Genomic DNA, 13,877 nt, shown 5'->3' on the forward strand with positions numbered 1-13,877 from the left:
TCAGCATTGATCCATCAGAAATTGGACTATTACACGTCACTCTTAGGTTTGCCTGTTTCATAAAAGTGGGAGAGAAAAATGACTTCCAGCTACTTAGACATTCTGGTTATTGACGTTTTTTATACTTTTGACGTTTAGTTTTTAATATCTAAATATTAGGTTATCTTAAGATCATTTTACTTCCTATACTAATCAGACAGTATATGTCATATGGCTTGTAATTCTGTGCGAATAGAATTACAGATGCTTCAGTTACCCCTGAGATTGGCGGCAAGCTGACACATTAAAGAAAATGCAGAAGTAGAAGCTTGCTGACTGTCCTCTCCATGACTCTGGACAGATGTAATTGGCATTTGCATTCCAACCCATGCATACTCTTAAAACCTACATACCCTTCCTCAATTTGGTGTATGAGTCTGATCTACATAGGAAAGAGTTTGCAGTTTAAGAAAATATTTTACATGAAAATGTGGATGTGGTAAATTTGAGATTCATTACCTCACTTGAAAAAGTTTCACCTTAGAAGTCACACACACTGGATGATCCTATCTGTGTGAGGGTCAAGCAAAGGCAAAGATAATCTCTATGGAAAACAGAGCAGTGCTTGCTGAGGTCCGGGGCACAATGGTATTGCACAAAAGACAAAAGAGCACGTAGGAAACATTTTGGACTTATGGATGTTCTCTATCCAGATGAGTATAGTGATTTCATGGGTGTGTGACTGTGAAAACTCATCAAATTGTACACTTAAAATGGGTGGGGTTCATTGTGCATAAGTTATGTGTCAGTAAAGTTACTTATGAAAGGATGTATTTTTAGGAGTCATTAAAATTAGATTTTGAGGATCATTTGTTGAGCCTTAAAACAAGATTTAAGATATAATTGATTGTACAAGTGAAAAAATAAGTCTACCTGTAAATTTCCTTAAGGTGGGATGTGAGTGAAATATGACCATGAAAAAGCTTTGTAACAGTTGAAGAGAAGAAGATATCAGTGCATCTTAGTTAATATCTAGCATTTCCACAAGAATAAATTTGCTTTATTAATGTGGAATCTACCAGAAGTAAAATAGGTTTAAATAATTAGTTGAGATTATCTCAACTAGACCTTAAGTGTTCATTTGGAAGACCTTCCTAGTGTTCTGTTCAAAGTAAGTAGCATCAGCTACAGTGATAACAATAGCTTTTTCAAAGCTAAATTCTACAGCACTTACGATATCAGCACTTTGTACTTATTGAAGGGAATTGTATTTGAAAGCATTTGCCTGTATGTTTGTCATCTGGCATTTAAAAATTAGATTATTTTCAGAATTTGCTCTGCTCAGATATTGGACACCAGAGTGATTCCTTGGGAAATCAAACACGATAAATGAAGCATCAGTCGTAAGGCTTGGCTTTAAATGCTATATACCAATTAATATGTACCCTCTCTTTATATATTCTCTGTTGTTTGTAGAGAGTGTCTTGCTAATCTATGAGCTATGCAGTTGAATTCTTTTCTTAGTAGTAAATATAAAAATGAATAGGAAAGCCAGAAAACTAATCCTATAAATTATATTGAATCGAATTAATGCCACCTTGTCTTGTATGTATGTGGAACACAACAAAATATCTGAAAACTAGAGAACCAAGGATTTTTTTTTTTTGGTACCTGGAGTCAAACTCGTGACCTCACACTTGCCAGACAGATGCTGTGCTGCTGAGCAACATCCCCGGCATGAGAACCAAGATTTTCTGCAGTATGTTTGCTGTTGCAAAACTTTCAACTGAGTTCATAATCACTTGCTTTGTTATTTATTATGCTTACATATTAGTACAACTTTCAGTATTCCGTAGTGATAATGCAGGAACCCTTGCATTTACTTAGCAGTTAACAATGCATTTATTGGAATTCATGGTAAGAACGGGCACTATGTTAGGAGAGAGTTGGTCAGAATAGAGGGAGGAGGTGGCCAACTGAATTTCAAACGCTAGTAATGGGTTCCTTCGTGATGAATGCCGTACTCAGAGGCGCAGCCTACGCATTAACCACAGCCTTTTCCTCATCACATGGGGGCTCGACTGCAACCTCAGGCTCTGGTTCCGCCTCAGGCTCTTGCACTGGATGTGGCTGCAGCTCGATCTCAATTGCAGGCACCCTGATAGGTGCCGATGCTGTGGCAGGTTGTGTGGCCGACTCTGGTTGTGGGGGAGGCTCGTGGCCTGGGGCCAAGATGCCAGCAGGCTCATTCTCGTGAGTGGAGGATGGCAGTGTTGTTTCTAGCTCAACGGCATCTTCAGCTGACATCGCTTTGCTTTCTCTTGCTTGGCTTGTCTTCGTCATTGGTCTGCAAGAAAGAATGCCCAGAAAAGAATATGTAAGGGAAATGCTAACTTTGCGGCTTCACGGGGAGCCATATACTCTGTAGTTTCAGTAACATAGATCCCAGCCTGTCTGTTATTTCTGATGTTTTGACTCACTACCTGTGTCCATTTTGGGGTTCAGAAAGGTTAGGTCTCAAAAATGGTGAAAGTTCAAGAAAGACAAACTATGTTTAAAAGGAGAAAGAGTTAAAGAAGCAAAGAAAGTCTTAGATTTGGTCTAATAAGGACTAAATCCATAGCCTTGATGTGTCTCAATCTCCAACTCCATTTAGCACAACGCATCACACCTGGTCAGTGCCCAGTACATAGTTGTGGCAGCAAGGAGAAGCAAAAGCGAGCGAATGAATGCGTAGGATCTACACTGGACGGTAAACAGCAGAGTGGTTAAGAGTGCGGGCTGTGGGAAGGCCACGTTCCGACTTCTGTGGACTATATTCACTTTTGCCTTCATGAGCCTCTTGTTCAATAAAAACTATTTAAAACCATACCTATGTTGGCATAAAGACAAATACGTTAGCACTGCATCATAAAACATTTTACTGGTTTAGGAAGGTTGATGTAATGCTTAAACGAGTTGAAACACAAAAGTGCTTAGAACAGTCTCACTCAGCAGATGGAAGCCACCATCATTCTTTTTGTAAAAACACAGAAAGCAAGCAGAAAGATACTTCTAATATTTTATGCTAAAAGGGCTGCGTAGAGCTGACTGAGAGAGCTATGTCTGAGGTGTTTTTATTCAATTAAATAAAGGGCTTACTCAAGCTCTGTGGTGGATTTAGAGTGCCTCTTCTTTTCCTTTGCTTTGGTTCTTGCAAAGTACACCACAGCAACGATGATGGCAGCAGCTACCAGGATACCAACCAAGGCCCCAATGATGATCCCAGCTTCTGGGTCTGGAAGATACATGCAGCTGGTTAGTAAATGAGAACGTACTGTCACCTCATACACGTGCATTTGTGACTGGTGGAGAACCTAGAACATTCACGTAGCAGGACAGTGACTTGTACAGGTTAGGAGAATCAAAACCCCTAGAATTCTGCTAGTTGGATTAACAGGGTATGAAGAAAAGAGGACCTTCTTGACTATATGGCTAACCGCTGACATGTACACACATCAGAAAAGTGCCAGTTTGGGCCGGCACAGTTGCTTTCACAAGGGGTTTAGAGAAGAAAATCTGCAATGTGGACACCAGAAGCATGCATCTGTGGCACCAAAAACACTTCAGCAGATTTTCCCAGTGCATAGGTGAAACAAGCCCCTGAGAATCTTCTCACTCACACACTGCTCACCAAGGAGCCTTGTACATTCTGGTCACTGGGAAGGAATATGGTCATTTCAATAAACAGGCTTATTATCAGTCTATGGAAATTTTTAGCGAGTGGGAGACAAGCCAGCTGAGCACCAGACCTCCGAGTCTGGAAGTATAGTCCCTGTGAGAACATGTCTGGCTCACAAGCTAGCCCACCCGCGTCCGCTTCACGTCAAACAAGATCCAACAATTTATATTGAGATAAGAGACTAATTGAGTTGCCCAATAAGTCCTTTAACCTTTTGTGATTAAAGGGATACATGTGAATAATTTTGAAAGTTAAATAGTCCTGAACTAACAGAAACAGCCCCACTTATACCCATTTCTGCATCCCATCCTCTAGAGGCAACTCCTCTGGATCCGTTTTTTAAAATCTTGCCCCCATGATTCTATTATGCTTGTTCTGGAATGTGCTGCCTTTTTCAGTCTTCATCCTTCCCTTTTCACTTCCTACTCTGGAAGTTGGAGATTAAGTTCCCTTCAAGCCCCATTACGTTCTCGTAATATAGTTAGATCCCAAGTTTTAGCTAAATCAAAAGTGCAGTGTTATGACTATGTAAATATTATTCACAGCTGAGGAACACAGTATACTGGGATTCTTCCTTGTACAACATTAACAAAAAATTCCCAAGGTTAATAATTGTCTCAGTTGGGGATTTGTTTACATATTTAATGCGTCATCACTAATCCCCAAATTTCAACAAAAAAATCACTAAATTCTTTTCAATAGATTGAAACCCATCAGATAGCTATTTTTAAGCTTTTTTTCTCTGTCAAAAACATCCTGTCTGGAGTTCTCCCTCCCCTCCCTCCACCATGGACTGGTTGTCTTTCTGTGTCTGCGGCTCCACTTTTATCCTTCAACATCCTTGTTTTATAGATAAAGAAACAGGTTTCACAAATTCCTCCAAGAGGCAGCAAGGATAGTGCTTGGTTGGCAAAGCTGTCCGCAAATCTATAAGCATAAGTGTTAATTCTTTAGTGTCCTAATAGACCGTGCAGATCTCTATTATGGAATTTTGCACAATTTAGTTTTTGTCTGTCTCTAGCTGAACTATGAACTTCTTTTTTTTTTTTAACTGTGACTTCTTGAGCTTAGAATATATCCCCGTATCTCTATCACTTAGGACAATAATTTACACATGGAAGACATTCAGTAAATGCTTGCAGATGGAATGAATGAGGGAAGGAAAGAAAGAAAAAAGAGAGAAAGAAAAAAGAAAAAGAAAGAGAGAGAAAGAAAGAAAGAAAGAAAGAAAAGGGAGGGAGGAAGGAAGGAAGAAAGGAAGGAAGGAAGGAAGGAAGGAAGGGAGGGAGGGAGGGAGGGAGGGAGGAAGGAAGGAAGGGAGGGAGGAAGGAAGGGAGGAACAAAGGGATGGAGGGAGGGAGGAAAGGAGAACGGAAGGAAGGAAGGAAGGAATGGAGGGAGGGAGAAAGGAAGAGAGGAAGGAAGGAAGGAAGGAAGGAATGGAGGGAGGGAGGAAGGAAGGCAGGGAGGAAGGGAGGCAGAGAGGAGAGGGAGGGAGAGGAAGAAAGGAGGGAAGGGAGGAGGGGTGAGGGAGTGAAGAGGGGAGGAGTGCAGATAGGAAGGCAGGAAAACATTGTATATCACTGGAAAATTAGAAAGGAAACAAGACTCAAATACAAATTCTATGTGTCTGTATATCCGAAGCATGATTATGTCTCTGGGAAGATATAAAGGGCATGGGAGAGATCTAAAAACAACAAAACATCATACGGTTAAGCTGGAAGTGATATGATAATACAGGGATGAGCTTCAGAACAAATAAAGAAGCTCAGCTTCATAAGAAGAGCACTAATCTGATGGAAATTATTGTACTGGGATATGATATACAATAAAACCACAAATTCAAAGTATGTTACAACAATTAATAGATAACAAGACCCTAAATGTTATTTAATGATTGTCAAGAGGTTCAACAAGACATCTCCTGTAAGGATTTGCCCCTAGATTAGCCCAATTTGTTAATTCTAAGACCTGTAAGTATTAAACTTAGACAGTAAGCAAGCGTCTTTGAACTGAAAGATTGAGGTGGGGTTTTTTTGTTTGTTTGTTTGGTTGGTTGGTTTTTTTTTTTTTTTTTTTGCAGTACCAGGGATCGAAATCACGACCTTGCACTTGCCAGGCAGGCGCTTATGCCACCGAGCTATATCCCCAGCAAGATTGAGGTTTAGAGGCATGGTGGCTCTGCCAGTTATGGACCAGATGATGTTGGGCAAGCCACTTACCTCCCTGAGTTTCAGTTACTTCTTCAGTAAAATATAGGTAACAATATATTCTGCCTCCCTAGATTGGGTGGATGGGAAGATTGAGTGAGCACCTGGCCCAGTGCCTGGCACATAACAGCAATGATGATAACAAATATTAGCTAGTGTGGTACTGTGGTTGGGGGTGAGTATCATCATCATCATCAGCAAATCTTAACAAAGCAGTTAAGAACTGGAAAGTTTGTGAGCTATATGCTTGACAGAGATACCTACAGTGGCACCTGTATTTAATAACAGCATTGGAAAGAAAAATCCAGCCTAATACTATCAATCAGAGTATTGCTTTACTTACTACCTACTTTGTAGAGATTTTGTGAAATTTAAATAAACTGGGTTTTGAAAGGACTTAGGGAGTATATTAAATATTATGTAAACATTAGATATTAGAATGATCATTCATTCTATCAACCTATAAATAAAGCCATCAGTCTCCAGAAGTTCAAGAAGGACTAAGCAGAGATCCTAAATAATTTACTTGGCTGACAAGTGCAGACTACTTGGCTCAAAGAGAACCTGTTATAAAGTTGTAGGGTCAACTCACGTGAGGAGGTTAGATCAATTTCACAGGAACTATTGCCAAGTTTGTTGATAGCAGTACACTGGTAATACCCTTCTTCAAAATTGGTCAGGTTTCCAATAACCAAAATTCCAGTGGCTGGATCTGTCAAAATCAGGAAATAGACTTTGAAAATCTCTTACGTGGGTACAGATCATGTCACTGTAACAGACTATTCAGTGCCCACCCATTTCCCCCACATTGGCCTCTCTTTCTTGAGATGCCCAACTCGGGCCAGCTAGGACTATGCCTAGTTCCTCTAACTCACCATCTCTGAACTGCCTGCTAGAAGTTGGGGAGTAGACCATAGCACAACCATCATGTTAAGAAATGGGTATGCTTTTTACATTCCTCTCCCTCCCAAAGAAAAAGAGAAGACTGAACACTAAGGACAAGCAGCTGGCCACACCCTTGTGCTGTCAGTAACCTCAAACAGCAGTCCTCGACAAAGGCTGCCAAGGTGGTACTTACTGAAGCTTTCTTTCACAGGCACAGTGTTTCTTCCCTCAAGTTTATACCAGTAGTACACGGGAGATGGTGTTCCAATTGCTGAGAGGCAGGAAAGAGCGATGGTATGGCCTGCTTCTGGTCTTCCTTGGAGGCTACACAGAGGTTTAGAAGGTTTGACTGTAAGACAATGAAAAAACGGTAAAACCCCTGCAGGATGAATGGTGGCCCATGACAACCGCAGTCACCTCCTCACGCTCAGCTTGCAGAATATGTTTATTTTCTTAAAAAATCTATACAAACTGATTTTGACAATTTCCAGGTTGTACCACCATATGGGAGTAGACCACTTTGGGTGTAGGGACCTTCTAGTAAGGAGATCATTAAGACCCATCTCCTCCCAGATTTATAACTGAATTTCAGCATCATGCCTTAAATATGCCTTTATTAAAAAGTAAAATGTAGGCAAACACTAAACATCTAGGAACATAGCTTATACCTCTAAAGTAGTTTTAAAGGAAACTAGAACTCTTAAATATTTTTAAATAACATGGTGTTTACCATTTTTTCAAATTTTATTAATACTACATTTTTTCTATCCCTTTATGTCTTTTATCGTTTATTCATCTGTGGGTGACATGCAATAGTTGGAAGGCTTGAATTTGCCTGTGTCCCTAACCGATAGAGGAAGCCCATTTTGGATGTGTGTGACATAGCACTGCAATGTGCATTCCTCCTTTACTCAGCAAGCATTCAGTTATATGCCCTCTGTGTGCCCAGCACCAGGCTAGGCACCAGAGGTTCAAAAGCAACTTAGGCACAGTTCTTAAGTGGGGTAAGGGACGTGATGGCCAGTGAAGTTAGAAAGCATCAGGGCCCATAACTTGGAGAGCTTTGCTGTTCATGTATTTTACGCTGACAGCAGGAAGACCATGGAAGAAATTTAAGTAGAGTACTGATGATGGTCATTTTACCATTTTAGATGGATCACTCTGACACTGTGAGCGGCTGAACCAAAGGGGAAGAAGAGACAGGCTCAAAAGCCATTAAGGATATTAGAGGAAAAATAAGCAGAGTCAACTGACCAATTGGATATGGAGCGTGAGGAAGAGGGTTGGATCTATGGTGACTCCCAGGGTTCTCATTTGGACAAGTGGGTACACGATCTTGTCATCACTTGAGATAAAAAAATCTCAGGTAGAGGAGCAGGTCAATGGGGGTAAAGTGATGATGAGAAAGAGAAAGAAGAGATGGTAAGGTGTTTGAAACTTCAAGTTTTAGCTGCCTATGGAAACACCTTGGTAGAGAAGTTCTGTAGGAAGCAGGGAATCTGAATCTCCCCCATTCAACTTTTTACAGCTTACTAAAGTTCTATACTTTCCAACTCATCTTCCTTATCTTAATTTGGATATAAAACCCCCCAAAGGCAGACATTCTCTAACTTAAGCAAGTTGTATCTTAAATGGTTTGGACCACTCAGCCCTCTAGCTGTTGTTGTTGTTATAGTGTTGGGGATAGAACCCAGGGCCTTGCACATACTAGGGGAACACTCTACTGCGAAGCTACATCCTTGCAGGTTTCCTGCTACTAACCTGGCACACAGTAGTTAAGAGCGCACTGCTCTGCGTCCACACAGAATACTAGCTCTGCAAGTTTGCCTTTCATGTGTTTGGGCAGGTTACTGAACTTAACCAAACCATGGCTGACTCATCTATAAAATGTGAATAAGAGATTATCTAACCTCTGGCCGATCCAAAGAGTGAATAAAATAACACATATAGGGTGCATAGAATTGTTGCTGGCCATGGACAAGACTAATTGCTGCTACTGAAGTTAATCTTCCCTCGAGTTTTGCCCCACTCAGCCGCCTCATAGTCCAACCCCTTGTGCACATGAGCACCAGTAGTTTTAACTCTGAAATGCTTCACTGCCCCCATCTATTTTTCTATTTAGCTTTTTTTCCTTCCTTACCAATGATTTTCTCAGATAGGAACAGCTTGATTTTTCTATCTTAAACTAGGCTGTTAAACCAAGAATCCATTGCAATTATCACTAGACATAGATATTGCCTTATTTTGAAAGACGGGGATTTTATAGCCTTTATGGCAGAATAGAACAATTTAAACAGAAAAGTAATGCTGGTGTATCACAGCAAAAACACAAAAAGTCAGACACTATGACTCGAGCTAAATTGTGGACAAATACCCAAAATGATTTGCACTTGTTTTATGAACGCAGATTCAAGAAACAAATAGACTTAGGGGGGTTTTGCCAAACATACTTTCTTCCTTTTATTAAACAGTGGATTACTTTGAACCAAATCCAAAGCCTATCTATTTTCTAACACTATTGAATCAGAATCACACTGACATCTTATCCAGTTGAAGTCCCTGGCAGAATTTGGATGTTTTACTGGCAAAGCCATAGATCCACCCTTTGGCTTTATTGTTTTCAGTAGAATTGGAATGGGGGCAACAGGCTCACCTCTCAGAATAAGTAAACACGCTTCAGTGTATCCTCCAACCTTCTCTAAATTAACATTTTTTTGCTATGTGCCAAATTGCAAAAGGGAGACGATCTTCATTCCAAATGCATACAAAATAATTACTCACATTGGGCCTCAGTGTTTTTCAGAGACTGACTTTCCAAGGTTGTCATAACTAATGAAACTCAAATAAATGGCCGTCCAGACCACCTGGTTCTTTGCTTGCTGCTGTTTTATTCACCTAAATTGTGCCTGCCACCTCTGCCCCTTTTCTGCCTGGCACACTCTTATACGTCATTTAGCTGTAAGCGCTAAAGACATTTTCCCCAACAAGTCTTCTCAAATTGCCCTTATGCAGTTTTCAGACCTCGCTTGTGTGCCTTCATACCTCCACCGAAAGCTTTTATGCTGCAAAACTGACTCCTTCACTGCACTGGACTTTTTGAGGACTGGGGCCCTGTCTTTTACATCTTCCCATCTCCATTGCTTGGCATAGTACCTGACACATGTACCCAGATTGTTGAACAAATTAATGCCTACACAAGCAAATACATGGGATTGATACCTGTTGCAGGGTACTTAACTAACTCTGAATGACACATCACTATGAAGAGCCACCTTTCAGGAAATATCAATACTTCTCCCCACAACTGGTTTCCTTTACCATCTGTCACATCTCACCCCAACCCTGGGCAGGCCACACGGAATAGCTGCTCACATTTGAAATTTGAGAACCATAAACAGCCTCTTAACTAAATTACTAGTCTCAAAATTTCCAGAAAGCCTAAATTTATAGGATGCCTTTGTTCTTCACTCTTATTAAAAAAGAAGTTTTGAGAGTTCCTAAACAAGGAAATCCACAGACTATCCAGCCTGGTAGCTTCCCTGAGTCCTAACAACTTAAGGAAAAGTCATGACACAAGGCAAACATTACCTCACCCAAAAATTCATGGGAAAGAATGACTCAGAGAGAAAATGACCCTCCACTTCTTATGGAAATTCACTTGAAATCCTCTGACCTTTACATTTAAGAGCATTAACTTTATTGTTTAGCTTTATGTCAAGACTGTTTCCAAGCCATGTTATAAAGAAGCCTAACCCATCTAGATTGCTTCTGCTTAGAAATCCCCAGAACCAAGGAGTGGCAGAAAAACAATTAAATAATTAATCCCTCAAATTATTTGAACATTAAAAGACCCTGTAATCTCCAGTATCTCACTTGATCCTCATAACAAACCAATAAAGAAGACAGGGCAGGAATTACAACCCCATCTTAAAATAGCCAAAGAAAGATAAACTGAGAGAACAAAGTCTAGAACCTAGGTCTTCTGACCCCCACCTTGATACTTTGGCATTTATACCACAACTTTTAGCCTGATAGTTCCCATGCATGGGACTAGTCTTTCAAACTGGAACATAAACCCTCCCAGGAAACTGCTTGAGTAATATTTCCCTTGTCTGCTCCTTAGGCGTAGAATTTAAGCTATAAATTGAGGCTTTCTGGAAATTTTAAGATTGCTAATTTTCTGTAAAAATTAGGAATGTGTTTGCAGTTCTCAAATCCAAAATATGAGCACCTGTTCTGATTGCCCTACCTAGCTCGGCAAAAGAAAGCACAATTTACTCAACCAACCCACTCTTAAACGTCAGCCCTTGCAAACCTTTCTCCCTTTTCCAGGCGGGTAGACAGTGCAAAGCTCACAGTATCAACTGCTTCCTTTCTGGCATTACCTCGGAGGAAAGCCACGACAATGGTTGAAAGTTCTCCTAGGTGTATACCTTCTTGCCAATTGCTGCTTTTCCAAGTAACTCAATTATCAAGTCATTGATTTGATCTAGTTCCTTCTGCCCTGTGATGTACACACACAGGTTGAGAGGAAAAATAACTAGATCAATTCCATTTGGGGTTCCTCGCAAGTGGGAAAATGCTTAGTCAACTGGTTATGCAGTCAGTTGGTTGCCAGTCCTTTCCTCCCTCGCTTTAGCGCTCTCCACCTCTAGGGCCTGCCGATGGCTGCTTAGCCCCCACTCTCTTCTCACATAGCAGTTGGAAGGATCCTTAGAAATTGCTAAAACTGGGAGCTCCCCAGGGCACGATGCATGCCTCTATCACTGCAAACCGTATCTCTCCTGGAACAACAGAGGCACTCAATAAATACTAAATAAATGAACTACTCCAAATTCATTTTGAGAGCAGATACGACTTGCTCAATGTCATATAATGAATGTTTAGATAAATAAATTAGATCTTGACAGTGGTTTAAAGGACTAAAAATAGTCCTTTTTCCAAATAGTGTTCACATTTTTAAATAGGGTTCCTCCTCCCTTTATTTAAAAGAATGATTTAATAGTGGGAATTGATAGCTGTCTCTTCCAGGTAAGTCTGGCTGTATATAATTGGAAGTTCTGTCTGAAAGACTTGCTAGTGGTCATTTGGTGGGACAGTAGGTTGGCTCACCTGTTCCTATTGTATTCATCACTGTATTCTTCAGAGACGGGGATTGCTGGAGGTTGGGTCATCTACTATGGTGATTTGGGCGGCCCTTGAACTTTGACAATTGTTTCTAAGTGTTTTATGAGTGATTTCTCAGTGCTATTGTATGGACTGAATTGGCGGAATGTCTCTACCTTCCTGACAATGGAAAGACTTAACTGGCATCGAAACTTAGTGCCCTGGTTCATTCAGTGCACTAAGTTGCTCCAAGAAGAGAAAAGCCAGAAAGAGGTGTCCATACCTAACACAGTGACGTTGATGATGCCTTGGTTTTTCCCGATGAAGTCTGGGGGGTTGTTAACGTCACAGATGTAAATTCCACTGTCCGCTGGTTGCATATACGATATGGTTATAGATGCATTACCTGGATTAGTGGAACCTACAACTCGACCTTTGAATTGCCCGATGGCTGAGGCTTCTCCACCTTCAGAATAGTAAACCTAGGACAGAAAAATAACAGAAGTGCGAACTAGAGAGTGTTCAGGACTAGGATAAGATACCTGGAAGCTCCTTCTATTCACGTTACTTTTGATAAAAAGTAGCATCTTCCCTCCACAAAGAACAGATCCCTGTAGCCAAAAGTTCTCAATTCGGAGGGACACTTAATTTTTGTAGCTACTCACGGCCATCATCTCACTTGTGCCTCAAGGCAGCTCTGTGATGTCATCAAGGCACCGGACGGGACAGCTGGAGCCTGTAATATGCAACTCCTAAGCCTGGGCTAAGAGATCAAGGTGCTCACCTGCTGAGTCTACCTGAAGGAAAGCCATCATATGACACAAATGTGTGGGGGGCGAAAACCATCATTTTAGCACTTTATAACCTTGATATAAGTTTACTTTACCCGGCAAAGCTATTTAGCTTTCCTAAAAGTTCAACTATTCACATTCTTTTCATACACACATACTCCCATGAATAAGCAAACTTGGATTTGTCATTTGCTAAAGTGTAGGGTCATTATGTTTGTTAAAGTGTAGGATTTCAAAGCAGAAAGTTCCCTGAGAATTCATCTGGATCTATTCTCTCCTGGTGACGGTATAAGTATGAAAAAATATGAGCTAATAAAAGGCCTAGGAAGTGCTTACTCAGTCATAGCTACCATCTTTTTCCAAATGTCAAATAAGTGAACTCAGACCTAGAGAGATTAAATGACTCATCTGCAGCCTCGGGATTCATTTATTATTACTATAACTTAGTAGACTTAAGACAGAGCTGTATTCTAGTCCTTCCATTAGAGAACATGGACACTGCTATCATGATGGGTTCTATGCGCAGGCACAGCCTGCCCTGGGAGAAGCAGACTTGGTCTAGGAGTCAGATGGCTGGGCATGTGGCCACAGCTCTGCCTCTGACTGTGACATAGTCAAGAGGTGTGGCCTCTAGTCATGCCTCCATGGCAACCTCCTCTGTGATAAGAAACAAAGTTATGTAATCTCTCTAACCTTTAGTTGCCATATCTGAATGAGGAACCAGAGTAATGTTTTACAATGTATGCTGTGTATTCCCACAATACAGACATTTAAATTGATTTTAGGTGGTACCAAAATGAAAACCTAGTAATTTTAAGGTGTTAGAAAGAAACACTTTGTTAGTTTCATATAAATGTCTGTCACTCAGTGCTTGTTGTTTATTTTTTCAATGAACTGGCATTGCCTTAGTCCAGTAAGACTAATCATTTTCATAAAATTGGCTAAAATGGTCTTACAGTTCATTTAATTCCCTCTTCTCACTTTTAGAAGAGACTCAGAGAGGTTAAAATATATCTAGACACAAAATGAACAGTTTAGGCCAGACTAGAATCCAGTTCACCTAATTCCGTGATCAATAAAAGAAAGAAATCAGAAAACAAAAACATATTGTCTAGATTAATTCAAATGCCTTCTCCTTTAGTCACAAAATCAACATAGTTTAGGACAAAGACAGAAAAGTAGATT

At 40.5% G+C, this 13,877-nt stretch overlaps 1 protein-coding gene across 1 annotated transcript in view; it reads right to left on the reverse strand.

The window, feature by feature from the left end:
• Positions 1-1,776: 1,776 nt before the first annotated feature.
• The window catches only part of Vsig1 (V-set and immunoglobulin domain containing 1), a 33,695-nt gene continuing 21,594 nt past the window's right edge, over positions 1,777-13,877 (reverse strand). Inside the window, exons 3-7 of the mRNA XM_005404682.2 lie at positions 12,185-12,383; positions 6,989-7,144; positions 6,503-6,622; positions 3,121-3,256; positions 1,777-2,326 (exon numbers count right to left, since the gene is read on the reverse strand). Of these exons, the coding sequence (XP_005404739.1) occupies positions 2,017-2,326; positions 3,121-3,256; positions 6,503-6,622; positions 6,989-7,144; positions 12,185-12,383 (921 nt within the window). The 3' untranslated portion in view covers positions 1,777-2,016. The remainder of the gene's footprint in view (positions 2,327-3,120; positions 3,257-6,502; positions 6,623-6,988; positions 7,145-12,184; positions 12,384-13,877) is intronic.

This window comes from Chinchilla lanigera, unplaced genomic scaffold (genome assembly GCF_000276665.1).
Source record: "Chinchilla lanigera isolate Chin_1 unplaced genomic scaffold, ChiLan1.0 scaffold00089, whole genome shotgun sequence".
NCBI lineage: Eukaryota > Metazoa > Chordata > Mammalia > Rodentia > Chinchillidae > Chinchilla > Chinchilla lanigera.